We start from the raw sequence: 25,760 nt of genomic DNA on the forward strand, positions 1-25,760 counted from the left end.
CTCCGGACAGCGCTGGCCCCTGGCCTCTTGAGTGAGATGGGCGCACAACCCCAGAGTCTGTCAAGACTGGCCCGTACGGGCAGGGGTACCTTTACCTTTACCTTTAAGCTGGCAAAAAGCAAAACTTCTTTCTTTGGTCTTTGTTGGAGAGTACAGAAAAAGCAACATGAAATGTGGTACAGGTGCTCTTCCTTTCTGTTTTGCAAACACTCCACAGAAAACCTACGCACTGGACTGTGCCTCTTTGAACTGAATGAAAGGGAATAGTGAATTCTGCATTCACACAGAAGGGTTTGAATAGTTAATACTGAAACTTGCAGCCTTGGTTTTCCCCCCTCTAAAAACAACAACATCCTTAGTTAGGACAAGGTGCTCCATAGTTGTTCTTGTTCCATAGTTGGAACAACCAAAATAGGGTGATATCCTATGTTTGCCATGCTCTGTATGACCCCATTGGAATAAATGGAATGAAGTTCATTAACAGCAGTAGCCCTACTCTGCATATGACTTACTATATATCTATATATATTTATATAAATAGTATTTAAATTATACTGTGTATAATGTACAGTTTGATGTTCTTAATGACATTGAATAATAATAATGATGATGATGATGATGATGATGATGAAAATCCCCCTAGTGGAGAAGTTTGTCATTGCTACTATTGTAGCTAACTTTTACTGTGTATTGTACAGTAACATCTGCCTCGTCTAGCGTCCATTCCAGCAAACGTCCGCGGCAAACCCAGAAGTACCGGAACGGGTTACTTCCGGGTTTGCCACTCACGCATGCGCAGACCCACCAAATCGTGCTTCACGCATGTGCAGAAACTGCTTCACGTGCAGACGTTGCACTTTGCCCTGCATCCTTTTCAGCTAGCGGCCGAGGCTCCGGAACGGATCCCGGTCGCAAAACAAGGTATGAATGTACAGGGGAACCTTGGTTTACGAACATAATCCATTCCGGAAGTCCGTTCTTAAACCAAAGCATTCTTAAACCAAGGCGTGCTTTCCCATAGCAGTGGGGGTCTCAATTTACAAATGGAACACACTCAACAGGAAGCAGAACATGTTCTGCTTCCAAGGCAAAGTTCACAAACCAAAACACAGACTTCCAGGTTTGCAGGGTTCTTAATCCAAGTTGTTCATAAACTAAGCTGTTCTTAAACCAAGGTACCACTGTACAGGCAGTAACTGATTTGCATGTGCATTGGTGGGGCCCACATAATGCTGTCTCACCTGCCCCCGTCCTATCCCACCTCCTTTTGTGATGTTTTGTGACATTTTCAGGTCACTTCCAGGTTTGCCACGATGCACATGTGCACAGTTGCACACATATCAGACATACATAAAATGGCCACTGCCTGTATCATGCACTTCTGTATATAGCAGAAAATTTAACTGTGATGCAGGTTAACTGTGATGCATGCACACAAATAAATACAAATCTAGTGGCAGACTCATATCAAGCCCAAAGAAAGTCCATACGTTTAAAGCCTGCACACTTTATTCTCTGGTACAGTCCCCACATTCTCTGAGCATGATGAGCCTATAAAATGTAAAGGTTGCTCATTAAAAGGACTATTCACTTAAAAATAAAATAATTCTGTAGGGGTTTTTTTTAATGTCTCTCTGTTGCTCTGATGATGGGCTATTCTTTGATGTGACCAAGTTATGCCCCAGCTAAAAAAGATTGGCAAGTTAAATTAATGGAATAGGCTTCAAATGGCAAAATTGACAAACTAAGAGGAAGACACTACAATGAATTTAAGGAAGAATGGAAGATGTTTATTGCATATATACAGTACATTGTAAACAGGTTAATACATTAGCAGGGTTTTAGGACTACTTGTAATTTTGATATGAATGGGCAATAGGTAATTTAAATGGTTTGCAAATTTAACAATGGACATGTGGTATGTTGATTAATAAAGGAACCAAGGAAGGGACTTGGAGGAAGTCAATCTGTTTTGATTTGATTTGATTTTGTATTGTTTTTTATTTGTGGTTGTTTTTTGAAAATTAATAAAATGTTATCAAGTTATGCCCAGGCGGGCTGACTTGGATGGACATTTTCACACAGAGCAACCTGTCTGAAATTTATGGCATTCCACCGAAACAGCTCACTTTCATCTTCAGTTCTAAGCCCCATGGAACACAGCAGAACTTACTTCACATTAATGTGCCTAGATTCCACCTGTTAACTGCAGTAAATCCTGCAGGACAGAATTGAAAATAAGCTCTATTGAGCTCCATTGATGTTAAATTAGGAGAGGTTCAGATGCAAAGACTGGTTTCATTCAGTGCCAAGTTCCTCAGGGTGAACTGTATTAGTCTGTTACAGCAGAAATAGTCATAGCGGGTGGTGCTGTGGGTTAAACCACAGAGCCTAGGACTTGCTGATCAGAAGGTCAGCGGTTCGAATCCCCGCAACGGGGTGAGCTCCCGTTGCTCGGTCCCTGCTCCTGCCAACCTAGCAGTTCGAAAGCACGTCAAAGTGCAAGTAGATAAATAGGTACCACTCTGGCGGGAAGGTAAACGGCGTTTCCATGTGCTGCTCTGGTTCACCAGAAGCAGCTTAGTCATGCTGGCCACATGACCCGGAAGCTGTACACCGGCTCCCTCGGCCAATAAAGCGAGATGAGCGCCACAACCCCAGAGTCGGCCATGACTGGACCTAATGGTCGGGGTACCTTTACCTTTACCTTACAATCCTATACAGTGGTACCTCAGGTTAAGTACTTAATCCGTTCCAGAGGTCTGTTCTTAACCTGAAACTGTTCTTAACCTGAAGCACCACTTTAGCTAATGGGGCCTCCTGCTGCTGCCGCGCTGCCAGAGCACGATTTCTGTTCTCATCCTGAAGCAAAGTTCTTAACCTGAAGCACTATTTCTGGGTTAGCGGAGTCTGTAACCTGAAGCGTATGTAACCCGAGGTACCACTGTACACACATTTGTGTAAGCCACATCAAATTGAGTAGTCTATCAAGGCACACTCACTTGGCGGCAGCAGTCCCGTACCTCCAGCGACACACATGGACCTGTGCGCATGATAATAGCAGAGTCAGCGAGAAGCCAGACTCCAGATATGTGGTATCAAGTATTTTATTATTTACACCAAATTAAGTAAAAGAACATAACTAGCAGTGCAAGCTGCATCTCACACAATCTTCTCTATGAGAGAGAAGAACAAAGAACAGAAGTTTTACAACCTTCCGTTCCCACACATACAATCATAACAAATTATATCATCTGCAATAGTTGCACTGGAAACACTGACATACACATGTGTAAGATCACAGTGTTAGTCAGCAACTTTGTACACAACTGCCTAGGAGTGGTTCCTCTGAGCCCAGTGGGATTTTGAATCCAAGCAGACGTGCATAGGATTGCATAGTTAAATACAAGACTCAGTTGGAAGATATTTTCCATATAGCTAGTGGTGTTAGCTTGTTGCAACAAAATTAGCAGTCTTGCAGCACCTTAGAAACTATGACATTTATTATTTAAGCTTTATTGGAGTGCATTACAATTCATATGTTTGAAATGCTGAGTTACAGGTGTTACGGCTAAAATCTGGGTGCGAGGCTGCTCTGCCACCCAGCTCATCGGACTAAGTCCGTGGGTCCCTGCGGAGAAAAAAGGAGCTCAGCCGTAGACAGGAGCAAACTGCAGAAGATCCAAGTTTATTGCGCAACAGGTTCAAGGCGAGATTGAACAGTGAGAAAGGGGTGACATGAGTTTTTGAAACTCCCTCCATGTCCCAGAATACAGTGCAAAACACGTCATGAATACATTAAAGAGAGGTTTGGTTACACAGATTACATCATGAATATATTAAAGGAAGGTTGGGTTACACAGATTAACATATGGAGGAGGGAGGGGGGAATATGCAGAGCTGGAGATATGCACAGATAAACACTTCCTGGGGATGAGAAAACAATGGTCTCAAATATGCATAGTCTGCCACCTGACATTGCCTGGAGGAAAGGCTGATCAGAGCGATTTGACAGGATTAGGGTCTTAACACCTTGCTTGAGGGATTATGCTGGACAGGGGAGGTGTGATGGAGTCCTAGAGAAATTGAGCAAACTGGCACGTTGATTTTCTATGAATTTTATAGATTTTAGTCCCTTTTGACATTGACAATTGGAAATAAATGGATATATTGTAGCGAAGAAGAAGGTAAAGAAGACATGCCCCCCCCCTTCCGTATCACAGGTATACACACACGGGGTCTGAGGGAAACTAAATGGGAAAATTCAGCAACAGTGATAATTATGTGGTTTATTATTACTACTATTATTAATGTAACAGTTGTTGATAACACAGGCATCCTGACAGTAAGCAGGTCTCGGTTCCGATTTCTGAATGAAGTTCTACCAGACCAGAAATTAATGAACATGACTCAACAGGTCTCATTTTGAGTAAGCATTAGTGAGCATGCAACCCTCAGTCCCACAAGCAAACCTCTCAAATGAATTCTGCAGTATCAGCGTTGCAGTCTTCCTTTTAGTATCGTTTCCCAAATAAGAGATATTTTAATATCAACCACTTTCCTCCTTTCCCCTTGTATGTTGCATATGGTTTTGGGGGTTTTATAAAGCCTGCAGGCAGAGACAGTCTTGTTTTTATCGATATGGTAATTCCACTTTGGGGGCCTTTTTTGGCTGAAGAGAGGGGTACCAAATGCTCTAAGGCAATATTTTTTATTTTTATTGCCCGAGTATCCTGGAAGGCTGAAATGTCCCCTCCCTGTTTAAACACACACACACACACACACACACACACACACACACACAGCCATTTCTGATGTCAGACTTGGGAGCTAAATATATGCACATGGGTTCAGAGAAGGGGACATGTAAACAAAGTGCTATTCGCGTCACTTCCTCTCCTCATTCTTTCATTTCCCGCCCCGCCCCTCTCCTCCTCGCGCCATTCCGGGCCCGTCTTGCATCAGCCTCCCGGGCGCCAGCCGAAGACTGAAGTGCGGGCAGCTCTCGAGGCATCGGCGCGAGCCAGTGCGCAGGCTCAGAAGCGGGCATCGCCTGCGCGTGGCTGAATGCCCCGCCCCCTAAAGAGCGGGCAGCCCTCGCAGCCTCGAGACAGGCGACTGCGCATGCTCGGAGGCGCTGAGGTAGCGAGCGCGGAGGAACCGAGGCGCCGGCGGCCCCTTTTCCCTTTCAGCCGCTGAGCGAGGCGGGCGGCGGCGGTGGCCATGGCTGAGGAGGAGTCGCTGAGGAAGCAGGCCGACTTGGTGCGGCGCCTGAAGCAGGACAAGGCCCCCCAGGAGGAGGTGAGGCGGGGCGGGGGAATGTCCCTCATATTTCAGGCCGAAGGTGGGCGGGCAGGCGGGCGGCGCCCCCGGCAGAGGCTGCGGGGAAGAGCGGCCGCCGCCTCCGCCTCCTTCCTTGCCCGGCCCTGTCATTTGGGACGCGGGCGGGGAGGCCTCCGAGGCGCTAACAGCCTGGAAGAAGTCGTTATCGGGGGCGAAAAAGATGGATCTCTACAGGATAAATATATACACATACTTTATATGTAATTAGGAAACGGGGGCCTTATTATTATTATTATTCTATGTTTTCCCCTGACAAGGTCTCAGACTGGACATGTCAAAATTAATAGAATTTTAGAGTGGGAAGGGATCTCCCAGGTGTCATCCAGTCCAACCCCCCCCCCCTGCATTGCAGGAATTTCGGCTAAATCATCCGTGATAGATGCTTAAAAGCCTCCAAGGAAGGAGAGTTTTCCTCTGTTTTCCTTTCTCCTTCCTCTCTCTCTCTCTTTAACAAGTGAGTTCTAACACACATCAATTAAAATAAGCAATTTGTAAATGGATCCAAACTGTTTTAAAGCCATCTTATACTGAAAGATTCATATTTCGTAAAATGAGCGTAGGAGAGAGGCTTCACCCACAGCAGAATTTGCCATTATTGGTGAGTTTTAATGGATTGAGGATGGTATCGGGGTTAGAGTATTATGCATTACCAAACTTACTTAAGTAAAGCTATTGTATAAATACGAAGTAGATAAAAGCTGTGTAACTTGGATTGATTAAAAAATGTTACCTTTCAGATTGCAGAGCAGGTGGCAAAGCTGTTGGACATGAAGGCAAAAATATGTCCTGAGGAAGACAGACCTAAGTTTGTCCTCAAGACACCAAAGGTAAACCTTTTAGCCCCAACCATACTGTGTTAAGCACCAGTGCATGGCAGAGCAGAATTTATTCATGTACAGTACACTCTCATTTTCTCAAGTGCACACACACTTTTTATGCAAATGAAAGCTTACGAGGGTTTAGGAAGAGTGTCTTGTGATTTCCATTCTGATGGCTCAAGTCACATCCTGGAATCTAACATGTCTTTCTCTCAGTGAAACTATAGGTGATTTATTTATTGCTCTTACCCCTGCAAATTCTAGGTGTGTATTCAGAAGTGAGCCCCACTCTCTTCTGTGGGTCTTGTTGTCTGTTAAGTGTACATAGCAGGGGTGCGGAACCTAAATCCTGTGAACTGAACGCAGTATTCTTGTATCTGGCCTTTTTTTATACATTCCAAGCTGCCCTCCTTCCTCAGGCTACACCCCTCACTGTGGAGTCCAATATGCTCAAACTGGGATCAGTTTTCTTTGAAGCCTCCAGCAATATAGGAGATGTGAAAGGACTCAGACCCGATGCTCCATAAATGTCCCTACAAGGTGTTGTAGCTTTAGCTGCCCTTTTCTCAGTCTTTTCCATCTTTACTATTTGAGTTGAGGTAACCAGAACTGTGCACAATATTCCAAGTGTGATCTTACTGTAAATTCATATAACAGTATTATGATATTGGCAGTTTTATTTCCAATCCCTTCCCAATCATTCCTAACATGAAATTTGCCCTTTTTGCAGGTGTTGCACATTGGGTTGATTTCCGCATCAAGCTTTCCACTATGGATTGCATACAAAGCAGTGCCAGTAGAGCTCACTGGCATTTCCATTTCCTCCCCTCTGCCCCGTGCCCTCCCAAAATCTTCTCCAGAGCCCACCAACCTTCCAGAGGTGATTTTGAGGACTGGGGGGGGGGCACTACAGAAAAGAGGAGGATTAAATTACATTCCACTAGTGCATGCTTCTTTCAAATAAAAATAAGTAATTTGCAGTCCAGTTTAGGAATAGACTAGTTACTGTATAGTTGATTAACTTGCCAATGACAGCTTATAACCCTGTGGTTTCATTAATTTGGAACAGTGACCTGATGACTGAAGTGCATCTCCTGCTGCAGCTTACCGTATTTTTCGCACTATAGGACGCACTTTTTCCCCTCCAAAAATGAAGGGGAAATGTGTGTGCGTCCTATGGTGCGAATGCAGGCTTTCGCTGAAGCCTGGAGAGCGAGAGGGGTCGGTGCGCACTGAACCCTCTCGCTCTCCAGGCTTCAGGAGAGCCCCACCGCCAGCCCCACAAGCTTGGGGGACAGCGGGGAGGTGGAACGCCGCCATCCCCCTGTCCCCCGACTTGGCTAGAAGGCTGGCGGGGGGGAGAAGCCTGCTCCTCCCCGTCGCCAGCCCCGCAAACTCGGGAGACAGTGGGAGAGGCGCAGCGCGCCATCCCGCTGTCTCCCGACATGGTTTGGAGGCTGGCGGAGGGCTTCCTCCTCCCCCAGTGCCGCAAGCTCCAAGAGCAATGCCAAAGCTGCGTGCAGCTTCGGCATGGCTCTGGGTCCCGTTCTGGGGGAGGGGGAAGCTCTGGCTTCCCCCACCCCAGCCCCGCGCCTGGGGGGGGGAATAATTTTTTCCCCTTTATTTCCCCCCCCCCCCAAAATCTAGGTGCGTCCTATAGTGCGGAAAATACAGTATATGTCAAGGGTGCTGTGATTTGCTACTAGCAATGCTATCCCATTCATGTTTCAATGTGCTTTGCTGTGCTAGTGCAAGATGCAGACCGGATCCAGGAATAACGAATAGGACACTGACTAAACTGGCCATTTCTCCCTCACTCACCAAAATAACTTTCCTACCCAATTCCGCCCTTTCCCAGTGCAGCTGGGCTACTTTAGCTGCATATAACAAATACTTTGCACTGCTGCACCAAATTCTAAGTGAGTTCAGAGGTTTAGCATAGTAATTAGCTGCATTGCACCAGTGCAAGGGGGCTTATGTTGTAATCTTCCTGCTTGCGCAGTTCTTACCAAACAGTAGGATCCTAACTTGCATGTAGTACTGAGTGGCCACTTTATCTTCAAAGACCATACATTGTTGGAATCAGTGCTGTAGCTTATGGGGCGGGGGGCTATCCGGGTTCTTGCCCCAGGTGAAGCCTCCAGAAGGGCGCCATTGAGGCTCCCATCCTGTGTGGGTGGGTTTATGGCAATGCAGGTGGGAGGTGCCAACTCGATCTTTGACCTGGATGAAATAAAGCCTAGTTTCGCCCCTGGTTGAAATAGACAATTGGGAAGTGTTGGCCTTGAAGAAAATCTGCACCAGCCTTCTTCCAGGTATATCTGTTTAAGCAGAGATATGGAACTATGGCTCTCCTGATGTTCTTGTACTACAACTCCCATCATTGTAGGCCATGCAGATTGAGGCCGATGGGAGTTGTGGAGTCCACCAACATTTGGAAGGCCACAGGTTTCCCATTTCTGTCCTAAAGGATCATGTTCACAATCTGGGTGTTTATTGATCCAGCACAATCATTAGACAAATTCCATCCACTTCAGCTGTTATACCCTTCTGCAACCATATCTGAGTGGAGATAGCAACCTTCTCATTAGACTGTTAAAATGCATTGTTTGTGGTACTGCCCTTAATTATGGTTGGGGAACTCTTGTTGGTCCTAAACAGGACTGCAAGATAACTGGGACAGGACATTTTCATTATATGCTAGTGCTTTATCAGATTCACTGGCTCCCAGTCTGCTTCCGATTCTGAGCCCTGGTTTGATTTTATCATCTTGGGACTAGACTACCTGAAGGATTGCCTTTCATATATACCTCCCTGATCCTTCAGATTGTATTTCATGTGTTCCTATCAAGGAAAGTTAACCAGATGGCTGCTTGGAAGAGGGCCTTGTTACATCAACACCTCAGCTTCCATTTTTTGTGGGTTTTTGGTGCATGTGGAAGACTTATTTATTTATTTATTTATTTATTTACCTAGCCTTTTTTAAAAATCTTGCATTTTTGAAAAAGTTACATTTCACTTTATAATCTGAGCTGCTAGTATGTTTTCATTTTTCCACTTTTCAAAGGATAAGTTTTTAAGGCTTTGTCTTAACTGTTTCGCAATTCCCCAACATCCTGTTTTTCCAATATGTTTTGGAACAGGAACCACCATTCTCATTTTGATAAACGCTGCACTTGAACAGCACAAAGACTTTGAGGAAAGGGTGTTACCAACTAATCTAGAAGACATTGAACTTGTTTCTTTGGATTTACTGTTGGCTTTTTTTATTCTCCACTCAAATCTGGATGGACTCCAGCTCCATGTCAGGAGGTTGAATGGAGTACACAGAGAGACAGGGTTTTTCCAGAACAAGTCATGCTGTCCCCTCCAGAGGTAGTTATTGCACAGCTTTATCATGCCGGATTCTGCCCATTGACATCTCTCTGAGGGAGCAGTGACCACAGCAGTTCTATATATGACTGCCACACTGCATAAATTTATCTGCGGAAATCAGAGGCAGCCTGATCCCATCCAGCCATGTTCATCAGACATTCTAAGGTAGACTAGTTCATCTCTGCAGAGACATCCTTTGGCAGGAGGTTGCTCCAGCAGGTTCTGTCACAGGGTTCTCCTCCCACCTTCTGGTGGGTACTCCTTTGTTACATTCGTTTCTTGAGTGCTCCAGTCAAGAGGTCTCATTTTCCTTATATACTGTATTGTTCTTTATTGAAGTTGGTTACTTTTTAAAAGTTATGGCTACCACCTGAGAGGAAGGTTCCCTCTTGTTCCAGCTGGCCACTACCAGTTTTTATAAACTTTGGCCCCAGCCTACCAGAAGATGAATTAATCCTTTCCAATATGTTCTACTCTCCACTGACAAGAAAAACGCTTTACAGAAATTCCTACTCTCCATTTTCCATTTAAAGGTAAAGGTAAAGGTACCCCTGCCCGTACGGGCCAGTCTTGACAGACTCTGGGGCTGTGCGCCCATCTCACTCAAGAGGCCAGGGGCCAGCGCTGTCCGGAGACACTTCCGGGTCACGTGGCCAGCGTGACATCGCTGCTCTGGCGAGCCAGAGCCGCACATGGAAACGCCGTTTACCTTCCCGCTGGTAAGCGGTCCCTATTTATCTACTTGCACCTGGAGGTGCTTTCGAACTGCTAGGTTGGCAGGCGCTGGGACCGAGCAGCGGGAGCGCACCCCGCCGCAGGGATTCGAACCACCGACCTTTCGATCGGCAATCGATCGGCAAGTCCTAGGCGCTGAGGCTTTAACCCACAGCGCCACCTGCGTCCCCCGCATTTTCCATTTACTGTATCTCAAATACAGCTGTTATAAAATCTTGCAGCCACTAGAGGATGCTCTTGCACAAATAACACACTGCTTCATAAATACTGTTTTTCCACACTGGGTTCTGAAAAAAAGACTGAAGTTCAGCATGATTGTGTGTAGGCGCACACTAGACTAGCTCAGAGACATCCTGGCCCTTCGTTCTAAGTGTTCAGAGCCATCATTTTGTTTCTGGTTGGTGGAACTCAAGGTTCTGGTTTTTAAAAAGTAGGTACATCAGGTCTGAAGCTTGTCTATCCCTGCCTACCGTGCCACAAGCCTCTTCCTTGTTTTGGTTGTAACAGGCTAGTACAGTATGGCAATTGCTAGGTCAGAACTGGGTTGGTAAGATCTGGATCTGGATACTATAACAAGCAGCCACATTTAAACCCCAGCTCAATATAAAAATCCATGTAGAATGTAGTAAAGGTAAGAGCTAGTTTTCCTTGTTAATTTGTTTCCTAGCTTAGTTGGCTTGTTAGGCTTTGAAGCTTGAAAACTTTGCTGAATCCCACTTCCACTTGGAATTCCAAAGTTTGGCATAGTTCCTTTGCCTTTGATAACTGTTTAGTTATTTACCCTCACAAAACAGATTGCAACCTCAACTGTAACATGTAACAGTATAAGATTTTAAGATTCTAAATTATTAAAATAAAAACATTGACATTTAAAACCTGCAGGAAGGAAAGCAATTGCTGAACACAGCATCATAAAGCCCCAATGCAAACTGGAGAAAAATAGTTAGCAGACTATTTTTAATTAATTTAGACTATATAACATATAGTTGTTTTAAAGCTTTGCTGGTTTTATCTATGAGTTACCTGCACTTTAGTGTTGATTTTATAGTTTGATTAAGCATCTCAACTTTTTCAAAATATATACAAGGTGGCTTACAAGCATGTCGAATGGCTTATTTGCATTCTTACCAGGAATAGACCTCCACATGTAGGTCTTCCACCCTAGAACAAAGTAACAGATTTCTTCCTTCTGACTGATATCTGTTTAGATTTTGGCTGCCTTGTCAGGGGGACAAAAAGCAAGGCAGCTTATAAGGAAAATAAAAATATAATATTCATGAGGAACCTCCCCTTAGGGCCATTGGTGGTAAATGACCCTGTTTTGGGGTGGGGAGTCCTAGGGCAAAGTCATAACTTTAAAACCTTTTCTTAAACCACAAATTCTTTTGCCTTTCTGCCCAGGTAAGATCCTCCAGCACCGTGTTCTAGAAGAGTTGTCATGGAATTTCTTCACATTACTGAGTGCTGAAAATGGTGCACCACTTTGCCTATCTTCTCTGTTCACTTTGCCTGAACATAGCATGTGTTCAATGGAACAGAAGTCCATCAAGTTGTCTTCTGTTCTGGACTTTCAGGGTACCAGGGATTACAGTCCCAAGCAGATGGCAATCAGAGACAGAGTCTTCAGCGTCATCATCGATTGCTTCAAACGCCATGGAGCTGAGACAATAGATACTCCAGTATTTGAACTAAAGGTGAGATGGGGCAGCAGGGGGAATAGGGCAACTGAAGAAAGGTACTGGTAGTCCAGAAGTCAGACATATATTTCAAGTTCTAAAACATAATAACACCAGAAGGGGGAATAAAGAAATGTTTTAAAGAGCCAGTGTCACACTGAATTTCCTTCCTGTGGAATTACTTCCTACACTTAGGCTGCAGTCCTACACCTGCTCAGGAATGTCACACTGAACCCAGTGAGACTTCTGACTAGGTATGTATAGGATTGCAGTGTCAGTTTTACGTTTATTTAGTTTATTTAGTTTATTATTGTGTTGGTTTTTGTTATATACATTTTGTAAGGGGGCACTTTCATAGGGAAGAAGAAAAGTTGGGTGGAAAGAATATAGATTTTATTAAGGTCCCTCCCCATGCACCTTACGGCTTTATAAGAGCAAATTTGCCTGAATATGCATTTGTTTTGCCCTATAAAAACCTATTGCTTACCAAAACTCTTTACTTGCCTTTGATTTGTTTTATTTTTTCTACCCCCCTCTTCCACCCCTTACTTTTTAGGAAACTTTGACAGGGAAGTATGGAGAAGATTCCAAGCTGATCTATGATCTGAAAGATCAGGGGGGAGAGCTCCTATCTCTTCGCTATGATTTAACTGTATCCTTAAATCCAGTGCTCCTAGCTTGGGCAGAAAACTGCTCTTCAGCAGACGAGGAACATCTGCACTTACTCCAATTAAAAAATGCAGGGTTTTTTATTACTCAAGCTAAGTAGATTCAGAAACTTTTGGAACATCATTTTGATGGCACAATTCTTTTTTTAAAAACACACAATTTTTTTGTTTGTCACTTTGTCACAAGCATGGAAACAGGCAACGATGTGTAAAAATTGAGGTAATAGGTGTACGTTGGGTCATGCAGACTAGCAGGTTTTGTACAGTCTTATTTTTTTAAAGAGGAAGTCACAGTTGATGCTGAATCACAGGAACCATTGTTGCTCTCAATTTTTAGGAGTATTTGCATTTTTTTAAAAAAATGGTGTGCCTCATTTAAAGAAGTATAAGCTTTTCAAAGAGTGAATACACCATTGCTTCTATTCATTTACACATCTTGTTCTTTTTGCCTCCTGATGTCATCTAGCAGATGCCAAGTCATTTCTTCAGCTCATTTCAACCCACTAGATCAAATGCATCCAGTAGTATAGGTTGAATTAGATACATTATGATTTTAGATGTTTTCCTTAGCCTTCTCTTCTCAGGTTCCATTTGCTCGTTTTCTGGCTATGAACAAAATTACCAATATTAAACGTTATCATATTGCTAAGGTCTACAGGCGGGACAACCCAGCCATGACAAAAGGCCGATACAGAGAGTTCTACCAGTGTGTGAGTATCTGTAGGATGGCCTTAAAGCGTATATGGCTCTTAACTGGTTTCCTGCTCGTTCCTCCCTTCTCATTCTGCATATAACATTTTTGCTCTACTTCCTTCTCCCAGTCAGACCCAGCTGGTGCCCTTTCCCATTTCCCCCTGTGGTTGGCTTTCATGTCTTTCTCATGCCTGAATTGCTTCCAGAGCTTAAAAAACAGTAATGTAACACCCAGAGTGTTTTGTAGTTATCCTCAAACCCCCTGCCCTTTTTCTACAGGACTACTTCCCTTGATTCAGTGAAAGCCTGATGAAAATACCTTAAAGGTAGTGGGACACATAAGTAATTGTTTTCATTTTGACTGACAACTATAGGAGGACCTGGAACAGCTGCCTAAAAAGATATAGTCGCTATAGTGGCTAGGCGGTCGACTGACGATCAGCTGCTTCAGGAATGGAGGGAAGGGCTGCCTTACAGAAATAAGGGAAAGATCGCCTGGAGGGAGAAGGTGGAAAACTGGAGGGAGAAGGTGGAAAACTCCCTGTAGCACAGTCTGGGGTTTCCTCTCCAGATTTCCTTTATTCTAGAGTTTATTGGAGTTCTACGGATTCCAGTTCTTTTGTTTTTAAGTGCATTCAGCCATGAAATTTCACAGCAGGAAACCTGGAGAACACTTTTAAGTGGACTCAGTGGGAGGAAGTTAGGGATGGAGCAAGCAGAGCCAAACAAGCAAGCCCCTCACCCCGTGTTGTAGTACTCTGTTCAAGCATAATGTCTGAACTGGGCTTTTATCTCCTTTCTGTTGATATGCTGCTTTGTATGTTCATAAATGGTGCTGTATAAATGATATACTGCTGTGCCTACATGCTTGTTTACCGGCTGCCACCAAAGTGCAGTTAACTGACACTTTGTCTTAATTTGTCTGCGTACATTCACTATGCTTTCTCAGCCTTGATTTGCCTCAACATTTTTTAAGCATCTTTGGCACCTTTTTATATTTGTGGGTACCTTGATATGATTAAAGATACTTGAATGTGTGCCTTGTTCCAAATCCCAAATGACTGACAATCCATGCTGCTATTATTTTTTACATTTCTTACCTGCCCTTCACCATAGAGTTCCAAGGCAGGTTACAAGAATATAAATATACAATGTTAAAATTGGTTTAAACAACTTAACTGCCTTGCTGGGCTGTCAAGACTTGGGGAAGATGTGAACTATGTATCAAGCAGCCTATATGTCTGTCCACCTGTCACTCAGCCCACCTGTCACTCAGGTGGATGCTTTATGCTTTAAGGATTTTCACATCTGCAATTTGTGCCCCAGGATTTTGACATTGCTGGCCAGTATGACCCCATGATTCCTGATGCGGAGTGCCTGAAGATTATTCATGAGATCCTGAGTGCCCTACAAATAGGAGCATTTGTTATCAAGGTGAGAACAAGTCTAGAAATCTAGAGCAGTTTTATCCAGAATGTACACAAAATACTATTCTATTTATTTAATCTTGTCCTTTGCTGTGAACATAAAATGAGAAACACAGTTGGTTTTGTCTTAATTTTTCAGTATATATTCATTGTGCTTTCTCAAATTTGATTAGAAATAATTTATTTCCCCAGCTTTTGCTGCTTTTTCCTTATTTGTATTTGCAGGTCCCTTACCAGAATTGTCCTAGCAAACATAAATCACTTACATTGTATATATACCTTGACAGACTATAGACAGACTGTTGATAGGCCATAGATTGTTTAATTAGCCAAAGGCATGGGAGAAGAGGAATGTTTTTGCCTAGTGCCTAAAGATACGTAATGAGCTTTCCTGGGGAGAGCATCCCACAAGCAGGGAGCCACTGCAGAAAAGGCCCATTTCAGAGTTAGATTGTTACTAATTATCTCAATGCTGGTGTCTTCTCCATGCTGTAGAAAGAAAGAAGAGGGCTGTGTTCAGTTCTGCCATGAGTGAGATAATGTTTCCACAAGATACATGTGCACATATATCTCCTATTGATTTCAGTTTCAGTACTTTAATACCAACTCCTATTGGTTTTCAGTTACAGTATTTCAGGGACCTTCCCCCCCCCCCCCCAAAAAAAATTACTTAGCTTTCTTGAGGGAGGAAAGACGCAGCTGCCCATCCAACAGCCTCATCTTTCCCCTGCCCCTCAGAGGTAATAACATGCAGAAGCATGAACCATGAATTGCTACTTGAAAAAAAAAATTCAATTTCCCTGCAGGTCAACGACCGTCGTATCCTTGATGGGATGTTTGCAGTATGTGGAGTTCCAGAGAGCAAATTCCGGTCCATCTGCTCTGCTGTGGACAAGTTAGACAAGGTAAGGACATCAGGATAATAAATACTGTTTTTACCACGGCTCAAGTGTTTGGTAAACATGGAAAGACATTGACATCCCACTGCATTTCCCATGGTGTGACCATAGAGAAAATATCAAAGTGTTTGATAAAAAGAAAGAAAGTAAGAAAAAGTTGGGCACCTAAGGCTACCAGAAGACGTTTTTGACCCTCCCTCAGAACTACAGTGTGTTGGGGGCTGCTGGCTGGGTCTAGGAAGCCAACGCTTATGGTAATCAGAGAAAAGAGGGACTTCAAGGCTTCCTAAGAAGTTTCCTTGTGGGTACAGCATTGAATATTCACCCTCACCCCTTTTCTGAAACCCTGCTCCTTGAGAATGAAACTGATACTGGATTGCTATTTATGAGTGACAGAGAAACTGTTAAGTCCGGAAGAAGTTGACACATATTGCAGGAGGTGGAGCTTTTGTTTTTTGAAAAACTTTGGGGGGGGGATTTATTGGGTTTTATAAGCAAGGATCATAGGAATATTACTAATATCTACTAATAAATAGACCAAGCCTTCTCATGCCATTTGTATATCACAAAAATAGCATAATACGTTTGCAGTGATATCTACAGCACATGGTTCATTAGTGATCAGCGCATAAGTTCTTGTTTTGTGAATTCGTTTAAACGAAAAGAGGAAACGGGATAGAACAGTTTACAGATAACATTCAAAATTACATAACTAAATGCATAATCATGAGCCATAGTGGTAGTGGGGTACTTTTTATTTCTTCTGTTTTTTTGGCACGATCCTGCAACTGGGATCAGTGGACAATTTCCCATTAGGCTGACCTTGAGGGTTTTTCTTTTTTAACCCGCAGAAATAAGGTGCTTATCAGTGCTCACATCTTGCAGACTAATATTTCGCTATAGCTACTGTTTATATCTTGGTATAATAAAGTTTTCAGATCAACACTCATTCTATAATTACTCTTTTAATTGCTCCATTAACATTATTCTAGTATTTCATGACAACTTGAGACACCCGCAGTTTAAAGTTACTCTTTCTATCTTCTTAAGATCCCACATGCTGGGAGTAATGAGTAATGATTACCTTGACTTCTTAGCTTAACTGCTCAGTTTGTGGATCTGTTTTTGTCCTATTGAAATGCTTGGATTGCCACATCACACTATTTACCTCTTCAAAGGGCTGTCATTTAAATATGGCAGACCCAAGTTAGCACACAAAGTTCCACACTTAATAAGGCCAAGGCAGAATGCTAACATTATTTCATTTTTGAATTGTTTCCTGTGGAAAGGATAGGTTCCAGTACATGTATCACAAATCCCAAGTGTCTAGTTAATTTGCACCACAACAATATTTTGCTTTCCCTGCTCCTTTTTTTCAAATTAATGCAAAATTAGCCCTGCTCTCAACAGTTTTGTGTGATGAAGGATCTTGCTATATCTGGATACCAGATTGCAAATAGAAGCTCTAGGCACACCTTCCCTGTGCAACATAAGGAATGTCAGGGACTGGGGAGGGGAGGGGAGGACAGTGCATGTTTCGAGGCAGAGCTTGTATATATACTCCTGGCCCTATACTCACTATAGCAAATGCCTGAACATGTCTCATGTGTATCTCCCATCAAATGAGGCACGTTTTTCTGCAGTAATGCTGTTGCTTTTTTATTGCACACCACCCCTCAGGGACTGTGTAGAATGTTCTGGAGATGATTTTCTCATTTGTAGCCAATAGGGGTTTGAAATATGGAGAGAAGTCCCATGGAATCAGAATAGAAATGAGACAAGGAAAATGCTTCTGAACTATCCCAGGCTCTTATAAGTGGTTAAAACAAAAACACTGGATAAATGACTTGTTAAAACATTAAGAGACCATATAACTCTCATTCCGTACACAGATGGCTTGGGATGATGTGAGAAGTGAGATGGTTGGAGAGAAGGGTCTCTCGCCAGAGATTGCAGATCATATTGGTGAATATGTTCAGCTTAGGGGTGAGTATGAAAAAGGAAAGCTTTGTCATTCTTATTCTGAGGCATGTGGGCTTGGGATCTCATGCTCATGCAATCCATCTAGCTGCTGTTCAAGATAGTGTTTAATCTCTGTGGCACAGAAAGGGATGTTATGTTAGCACCAATGCATACACAACTGAGTGGGGGAGGGACAGAGAACAGGAAATGATGCTGTTTGTTCTCTTGTATTTCCGTGGACACATTGCAGGGAGAAGGGAAGTATATCTCCATACTGATCAAAAGAGAAGCACAATCCAAAGTCTGGAAGCAAAAAGCACACGGGTCACTGTATTTTCCTGTAAGGTCATTGTGTCTGACTCGGCACATAGTCTGAAATACCAAAGGGTTGGTCAGCCTCCTCACCCCCTCTGGAGATTCCTGGCAACTGCGGCTAAAGCACTTAGCTGATGGGCAAAGGAGTCTGTGGGTTTAACTTTCCAGTGTCTAAAATTCTATTTAACCTAAGTATAGCCATATTAAAACAGACACAACTGCATCAGATGAGAGAAGTGAGAAAGAACTGTTGAGCTGGGTTGGCAGGAGATGGTTTTCTGTCGGCCCTGATGCATATATTGCAGAGGATAATACGTACCGCATGTATCACTTCTGCAGGTGGGCTGAGTCTGATCGAGCAGTTGCTCCAAGATCCAAAGCTGTCACAGAACAAGCTGGCTAGGGAAGGCCTTGAAGAAATGAAGCTGCTGTTTGAGTACTTGACTATTTTCGGCATTTTGGAGCAAGTGAGTGAGGGCAGTGCAATTCTAATCCTGGTCTATCTAATCACCTGTGTGTTTCTGACCGCTAAGGAGGTTCTGATCCTATTTTGCAGGTTTCCTTTGACCTGAGCCTGGCTCGTGGCTTGGATTACTACACTGGAGTAATCTGTGAGGCTGTTCTCCAGCAAAGTGACCAAACAGATGAGTCTGTTAGTGTGGGCAGCATAGCTGGAGGTGGCCGCTATGATGGACTAGTAGGGATGTTTGACCCCAAGGGGCGGAAAGTGCCTTGTGTTGGATTCAGCGTTGGCATTGAACGGATCTTCTCCATCATGGAACAAAAAGTGGCGGTAAGAACTGCTTGCTTTTCCCTTTCTCAAGGTTTGGTTAGCTCACAACAAACAACTACAAGCTCTGTCAGTTTTGGAGTCTGTGGCCATGTGACTCTCAAGAGCTTTTAAGTACACTGTATATTTCGAGAGACTTTTTACATCAACTAAAGTTGTCATGTGAGTACCTGCTCATCCAAAATGTTGAGGAATATATCCATTATTGGAGGAACTGGAGCTTAGCTGAACAACATAGTTGTAGACATACCTAGCTGACCCCATAGTTTCTTTACACAAGTATTTAAGGGAGTGGGGGCTAAATGAGATTTGTATCAGTGTCTCAATGGAATGGGGATAGAGTTATGTGTATGCTTAAACTCTCTAGAAAAGACAGAATGTGGAAGAGGTTACTCTGTATGCCAGCGTACAGAGTCACAAACTAGAAAACTTTAGAGGGATAAACTTCTCCACAAAATCACTTTGCATGGAAATACAAAGTGAAAAACGTAATTCAGTTCAGAGGATATGTTACACTTGCACACCAGCTTTTTGAAGTTCTTTGAGGGTATGTACAAATAGAACATTTTCTCTTATGTTTGGTAAAGGCCGTTCTCCAACTGGAGCGCTCGCAGGCCAGTGTTTCCCAGTTGTCAGTGTTTATACTACATTTTTTTAGATTTTCCTTGAGACAGTCTTTAAACCTCTTTTGTTGACCACCAGCATTACGCTTTCCATTTTTAAGTTCGGAATAAAGTAGTTGGACGTCGAACTCCCAAGAGACTGTGATCTACTCCCTGGGGGGGGGGGACTGGCAGTGATCTACCCTTTTTTTAAAAAAAAATTAAATAAAATTTTCAAATTTAACAATAAATAATAAAGGGGGGGGGGGCAAACATTCCATTTGAATTATACATCCAAATCTAATCTTTCCACTTTCAGACTTCCTTCAGTCTATCTGGAAATTTTCATGTTTTCACAATTATTCACATTTCTTGCATTTATATTGTTTTGTTTTTTTAACCAAATTAATCTTAACAATTATTATAAAACAATATTTCTTTCCATTATTATCCCAGAGCTTCTTGAAAACCTACAAACGTTAATTGACCTTCACATATATTCTTAATATACTCTGTAAATTTCTTCCAGTCCTCGGTAAATCTCTGGTCTCGCAGGTTCCGAATTCTCCCCGTTAGCTTGTCTAATTCTGCTTATTCCATCAATTTCATTCTCCATTCTTCTTTCGTTGGGATTTCTTCCTGTTTCCATTTTTGTGCCACCAAAATTCTTGCCGCTGTTACTGCATATAAAAACAACTTCTCATCCTTCCTTTTTATGTCATTTCCTAGTATTCCTAACAGAAAAGTTTCTGGTTTTTTAACAAAGGTATATTTTTAACAAAGGTATATTTTTAACAAAGGTATATATATGTTGATCTACCCATTTTTTTAGGGGGGGCAGACCAAAGTTGTTGACCTTTTTTAAAACAGTAAGTGTCCAGGATTAAAATAAATTGCTCACCAACAACACAGCCGCTAAGAGACGAACACAGCGCTACAGGAGACAACAAAGGAACGATCACTAAACGTGATGCAGGGAAAGACCGAGGGGGGAGGGGGCAGAGATAAGGATCCGGGGATCATCCAGGGATCAACCTGTTGATCGTGGTTGATGGGTTGGACACCCCTGATCTACAGGTTTGCTATAAACACATCTGTCTCTAATGCACAACAGCACCTGTTTGCCTGCTGTAGTACCAAGGGTAGCATAGTTCTGCAGTACTGTTGGAATGGTTCAATAGTCTATTGCAGTGTTTTTCAACCTTTTTTGGGCAAAGGCACACTTGTTTCATGAAAAAAATCATGAGGCACACCACCATTAGAAAATGTTTAATATTTTTTTCTTTAATGGCAAACAAAAACGTTGCGGACCGTTCTCTGCTCAGCGGGGATCGATCCGCTGATCCCCGCTGAGCCGGCGGATGACAGCACCGTCCCCGCACTGTGTGCGGAGAGGGAGATGTCAGAGCCCTGCTGCTCTCTATGGGGAATCGGATGAGAGCGATCCCATCCGATCTGATCCCCACCCAGGACGGATGGAAAATAGGGTGGACACAGGCCGGTGCCTGCCTAGTGGGCGAAAAGTTGACATTTTTTTTAAAAAAAATCTTTCGAATTTTTCCATTTTTCCCACGGCACACCAGGCAACATCTCGTGGCACACTAGTGTGCCGCGGAACAGTGGTTGAAAAACACTGGTCTATTACACAGTGCAATAAGCTCATGTAACTACTTGAAATCGTCTGGCATACATGAATTTTGGGATTCTCTTCTTAGAGTGCTTCTATGTATCTTTTTCAAACCTCTGTCTCCACCTTCAGGCTTCTGAGGAAAAGATCCGGACAACCGGGACCCAGGTGCTCGTGGCGTCTGCTCAGAAGAAACTCCTTGAAGAGAGGCTAAAGCTTGTTTCTGAGCTGTGGGATTCTGGGATCAAGGTGCGAATGCAGTATATAAGGGGTTGGGCCCAAAATAGGGTTCATAGAATTGGGGGTGGGGAGAAGGGGACTTCTTTCTATTTCTCTGTCTTTGTCATGTGGCAGGAATGAATAATAGGAATAGGGGTATGCTTGACAGGTGGGGGGACCAGACCTTCCTACACACATTCACATGGGCATAGTCAGGATTTTTGTTAAGGGGGGGCAGGACCAACTTGATTGGTCAGTTAGTTAAATATTTCTATTGTTTTACTTGAACTGGGGGGGCAGTCCCCCCCCCGGCTACACCCATGCACAATTCACCCTCCATTCAAGCAGCAAAAAATAATATTGCAGTTCAAGGCACTTCCAAAGGATGAGGCACCTAGAGAAAGGCATTTGAGGATGGGTGTGGCCTGGGGCAGGTGCTTAGCTGTGGCAGTGTAGCTGCGTGATTTGCTCTGTAGTTAATTAAATAGCCTAATACTTCCTCCTAAAATAGTTAGATGAATTTATATTATATACCCTTCATTTTTTAAAATAATGTAAAATCCTGCTAGATCTGCAGCCTTAACTGAAACATGCAGTGGTGATGACTTGGACTTTGTATAGTCTTAATTAAGTTTGCATTATGAGGATCATTATATTCTGCAATAAGGGAATCTGGGTGTTGGTTGCAATATATTCCTAGCATTTAGAGGCATCTGCCAGTAGCAAGTGTATAGCACAACAGGCTTCAGTCTTTCTATCATCAGGAAATATTATTTGCATCATTACTCCTACCAAGAACCCCCTAAAACTGCCATGGAAAGCCAATGTCTTGAAGCTTCTGGGTATGTTTGATGGGGTCATGATTGGTTCACACGGGTCATTGGTCAAGTCTACTGAATTTCATGTGGGCTAACAGTTTGCCCTAGGAAACACACTAGGCATACATTTCCAGATTGCTGGGGAGGAATGGGAATGATGAATAGCCTCTTTTTAGATAAGCCTATGTACAATCAGTGTTCTTTTCATTGAGAAAACCTGGATAAGCTTTCTAAATGGTCCCCCAACACTATGGTTTGAAACCTACTTGCAAATAACAGTGGAGGTTACTCTGTCTACTAACTTTTTTTCTCTGCTTTTTAGGCAGAGGTGCTTTATAAGAAGAACCCCAAACTACTGAACCAGTTGCAGTACTGTGAGGAGACAGGAATCCCTCTTGTTGCCATCCTGGGAGAACAAGAGTTAAATGATGGAGTGGTCAAACTGCGAGATGTATCTACTAGAGAAGAGGTACTCATGGCTCTTCATCTTAGGTTTTTGCAAAGAGAAAGTCTCTGAGGGTAGAAACATAACTAATGTCCAGCTAAAAGCAGGAGTAATTTCATAAAAATTGAATTCCTTTGTCTTATTGGCCAGAAGGGCTCTGAACACAACATAAAACTATATCTGCACAAACGTAAATGCATTTATTACATTTATATTATACCTTTCTACAAGTAGCTCAAAGTAGTATACATCGTTCTCCCCACTTCATTTTATCTTCTCAACAATCCTGTGAGATAAGTTCAACTGAGAGACAGTATCTGGCCAGTTATCACCCATTGAGCTATATGGCTGGAGTAGAGATTTCAATCTTTTCCAGCATTAAAACAACTATCTCACTGGTTCTCAAGTGTTATCAGGTCTGCCCTGGGGTCAAATTTAGTGTTCTTGTTGTTTGCTACTACTCAGGCTCACTGATGCTATTCATCTGAAGAAGTGTGCCTGCACACGAAAGCTCATACCAAGAACTAACTTAGTTGGTCTTTAAGGTGCTACTGGAAGGAATTTTTTTTGTTTTGATGCTATTCAGTTAAGTCTTTCAAAGGCAGGAGATAAGAAGTGATAAGATTAGAGAAGTATAGAATAAGGTGTGAATTATCTAATCCAAAGATAAAGGAGCTCTTACTGGCTCCTTTGTACTGAATGAGGTACATCACACTTTATTCTAATTTAAGCAATTACAACTTGTTTTTCAGGCCAGTTCCACATATATTTTGGAGACAGCAATACATTCCTTGCTAACCCAATAATTCAAATGTTTGTTTTTCTTTCCTGATCTTGTTTGGCCAGCCACAGCAGCTATGTTGGGTAACAGAAAGCCAAGGGAACTGCTTAACAGTTCGAGAATACAAACTGTATGGGAACCTAGATATTATATACTTAAAGTATATATTAATCATATGCATTCTTGCTTAATCTCACAACTAACTTCATCCAAATGCACAAATAGGTCTATCTGACCACTTTTCCATCCTGCCTTCCTTACATCTGTGCTGGTGGTGTTGCCAGTGACTATTTCATAGGGCAGGACAAGGTGAATCATGCTCTTGAAAGACTGCAGTACTGAAAGTGCAGTGTATGTTCCATTTGAGGAGTAATAGTTCTTAGCTACAGAGCAAGGAAATACGACTAATTTGGCTTATCTTGTGAACTTGCCATTTAAATTGTTTAAGCATGGCAAAACCTCCTGTTTCCAAAAAAGGACAGGGCGAGGAGGTCTGATCTCTTCATTGCTTTTAATTGATCTCTGAGACATGGAGGAGAGGGATAAAGAAAAGGCAACAGAACTTGCTTCAACTTTGTTTGGAAGGCAGATTTCCGCTTCTCCCTCCTCCCCCCCCCCCCACCTCTGTCTAGGATTTCTCTCACACAGTTGCCAAAACCACAGGAGATCTTATCTTACTAGGCTCTGCCTAACCCCCCCCCTTCTGTGACTTCCAAGAAAAAGCAATGTAAAAGTAGTCATTCAAGGCACATATAGACTTGAATAGTGTCAAATATTATGGCAAATGAGGGAGCCAGCTGAGGACTTGATAAACCTTCTGCTGTCAAGTTGCAAGCAATCTGCAACTTTAAAGGGATAGAAAAATTGCAAATTCAATTTAATAGAGCAAAAGGTAGCTAGAGGGGTGGTTTATTATAACACAGAATACACTGGCCTGATTCACATGTCAAAGGAAGTCAAACTCTTGGCTTGTTCTTGGCTATAGTTGGTGATTAGGGAGCAGAGAGAGAGCTTAACCACGATGACAGGCTAAGCCAAAGCTTTGCTTAGCAAAGGGTTGAGGTGCAGCAAAGCGGCTCTGCAAGCTCTCTTCTGGGAGCCCACACAGTTGCATGGCCCCAGTAAGGTACAGCTGGGCTTACTGTATTGTACAAACTAAGCCATTGTGTTGGGGGATATTTCAGTAGGCTGTTGGGGGCGTGTGCACTGGGATAGGGAGTGAGAGACAAGTGTTTGGTAGCTTACTCATGTTTCTGCTTTGCAGGTGAATGTTCGCAGAGAAGGAATTATTGAGGAAATCAAGAGACGAACATGTCTTCCCTAGAGGTTTTCACTGGATTCCCTTGGGAAAATTTGCTGAGACCTAAAACATAATGCCCGTTTTGCTCATAATATATCCCTGGACGTGGGGGGCGGTCCTCAAAGCTGTATTTATTTTACCATGAAGCTTCTTTTCACTGGATTTGAGGAGTGACAGGACATTATTTTATTTTATTTTTAAAGTTGCTCCTATAAAATAATTCAAAAGAACCTTTGAGTTGTTTTCTAGGGAACACCATCTGCTCTGTGAGCATCTTGGTGTTTACCCAGGGAGAGTACATGACACTTTCAGCATTCTGGTCTATGCACTCTCCCTATTCTGACTTCATCTGTCAGCGTTATATTAATAAAGCTTATTACAACCCCATGCTTTCTGCTGTGTTCATGTTTTCCCTTTTAGCTACACAAACATGATGCGCAGCCACCATTGCATTTCTCAAATTAAGCACATTTCACAGAAGGGTTCTATTTTACCAATCCTCTGCATGTCAAGTAATTGGTTTTAGCTTTGGCCAGGTGTTGCCTCAGGAGCAGACCTGATAGCCCTATTATTACTCACAGGAACTGCTTACTTCTCCCTAAACAAAATAACAGAAGAATAGCCAAAGTTTTCAAAAGAGTGAACATGGGCCCTGTGCCCAGCCAAACTTGTATGAAAATTGCTTGTCTTAAAGGTGAGCTCCAGATTGGTGCAGTTAAAAGTAAGCAACAGCAACCCTTACAATCTTTACCATGATATATTTAAAGGGGGGTGCTGGTGTGGACTGGGCAGAATAGTGAAGTTGGTGAAGGCTTTGTGAGTGATTCACAGGTATTTCAATTAACAATGGTGCTGTACTCAGGTGTGGACAGTCTCTAGCCTGCAAATATTCCAGGAGTTTTCACAGCTTGTCAGGCTTATCTCTGCCTCCTGTTCTCCTTAATCCTTAAATATTGGGTGAAGGTGTCTTTCACGCATAGTGGATTGCATGCGGAATGAGTCCCTCCTTCAAAGGAGTTCTCTCTCTGGTCAGCACAACAATGGTGGCAGGCTGTGCCACAGGGAAGGGTGAGACATTGGTCAAATTTTTCTCCCTAGAAAATAGTCACCTGTTGAATTTCTGTATTATATGGGAGGGAAGAAGTTAACGTTTCAACCTTTGCCACCACCAACAAAAGAAACCCTCCCAATTTGCCGCGTTAGCAACATAAATAGCCCACCAGCAGCTCAGAATATTTTTAAAATGTGGTCCTGTGCGTCTTTATTT

The 25,760-nt window shown here is 42.9% G+C and overlaps 1 protein-coding gene and 1 long non-coding RNA gene across 2 annotated transcripts in view; both read left to right on the top strand.

Moving 5' to 3' along the window:
• HARS1 (histidyl-tRNA synthetase 1) overlaps nucleotides 1–24,880 on the top strand; it is a 38,932-nt gene extending 14,052 nt beyond the window's left edge. Inside the window, exons 1-13 of the mRNA XM_083748464.1 lie at nucleotides 5,094–5,301; nucleotides 6,081–6,170; nucleotides 11,846–11,965; nucleotides 12,504–12,599; nucleotides 13,200–13,325; nucleotides 14,635–14,742; nucleotides 15,542–15,640; nucleotides 17,527–17,620; nucleotides 18,251–18,378; nucleotides 18,468–18,704; nucleotides 21,063–21,179; nucleotides 22,290–22,436; nucleotides 24,458–24,880. Coding sequence (XP_083604590.1) covers nucleotides 5,224–5,301; nucleotides 6,081–6,170; nucleotides 11,846–11,965; nucleotides 12,504–12,599; nucleotides 13,200–13,325; nucleotides 14,635–14,742; nucleotides 15,542–15,640; nucleotides 17,527–17,620; nucleotides 18,251–18,378; nucleotides 18,468–18,704; nucleotides 21,063–21,179; nucleotides 22,290–22,436; nucleotides 24,458–24,517 — 1,500 coding nt within the window. The 5' untranslated portion in view covers nucleotides 5,094–5,223 and the 3' untranslated portion in view covers nucleotides 24,518–24,880. Of the gene's footprint in view, nucleotides 5,302–6,080; nucleotides 6,171–11,845; nucleotides 11,966–12,503; nucleotides 12,600–13,199; nucleotides 13,326–14,634; nucleotides 14,743–15,541; nucleotides 15,641–17,526; nucleotides 17,621–18,250; nucleotides 18,379–18,467; nucleotides 18,705–21,062; nucleotides 21,180–22,289; nucleotides 22,437–24,457 lie in introns of the transcript that reaches the window.
• LOC310848922 lies at nucleotides 22,992–23,885 on the top strand. The gene is made up of 2 exons (XR_014566694.1): nucleotides 22,992–23,614; nucleotides 23,685–23,885. It is a non-coding gene; the product is annotated as an uncharacterized lncRNA (long non-coding RNA).
• Nucleotides 24,881–25,760: the final 880 nt, after the last annotated feature.

Source organism: Podarcis gaigeae (assembly GCF_964106915.1).
Source record: "Podarcis gaigeae genome assembly, chromosome: 7".
NCBI classification, from domain to species: domain Eukaryota; kingdom Metazoa; phylum Chordata; class Lepidosauria; order Squamata; family Lacertidae; genus Podarcis; species Podarcis gaigeae.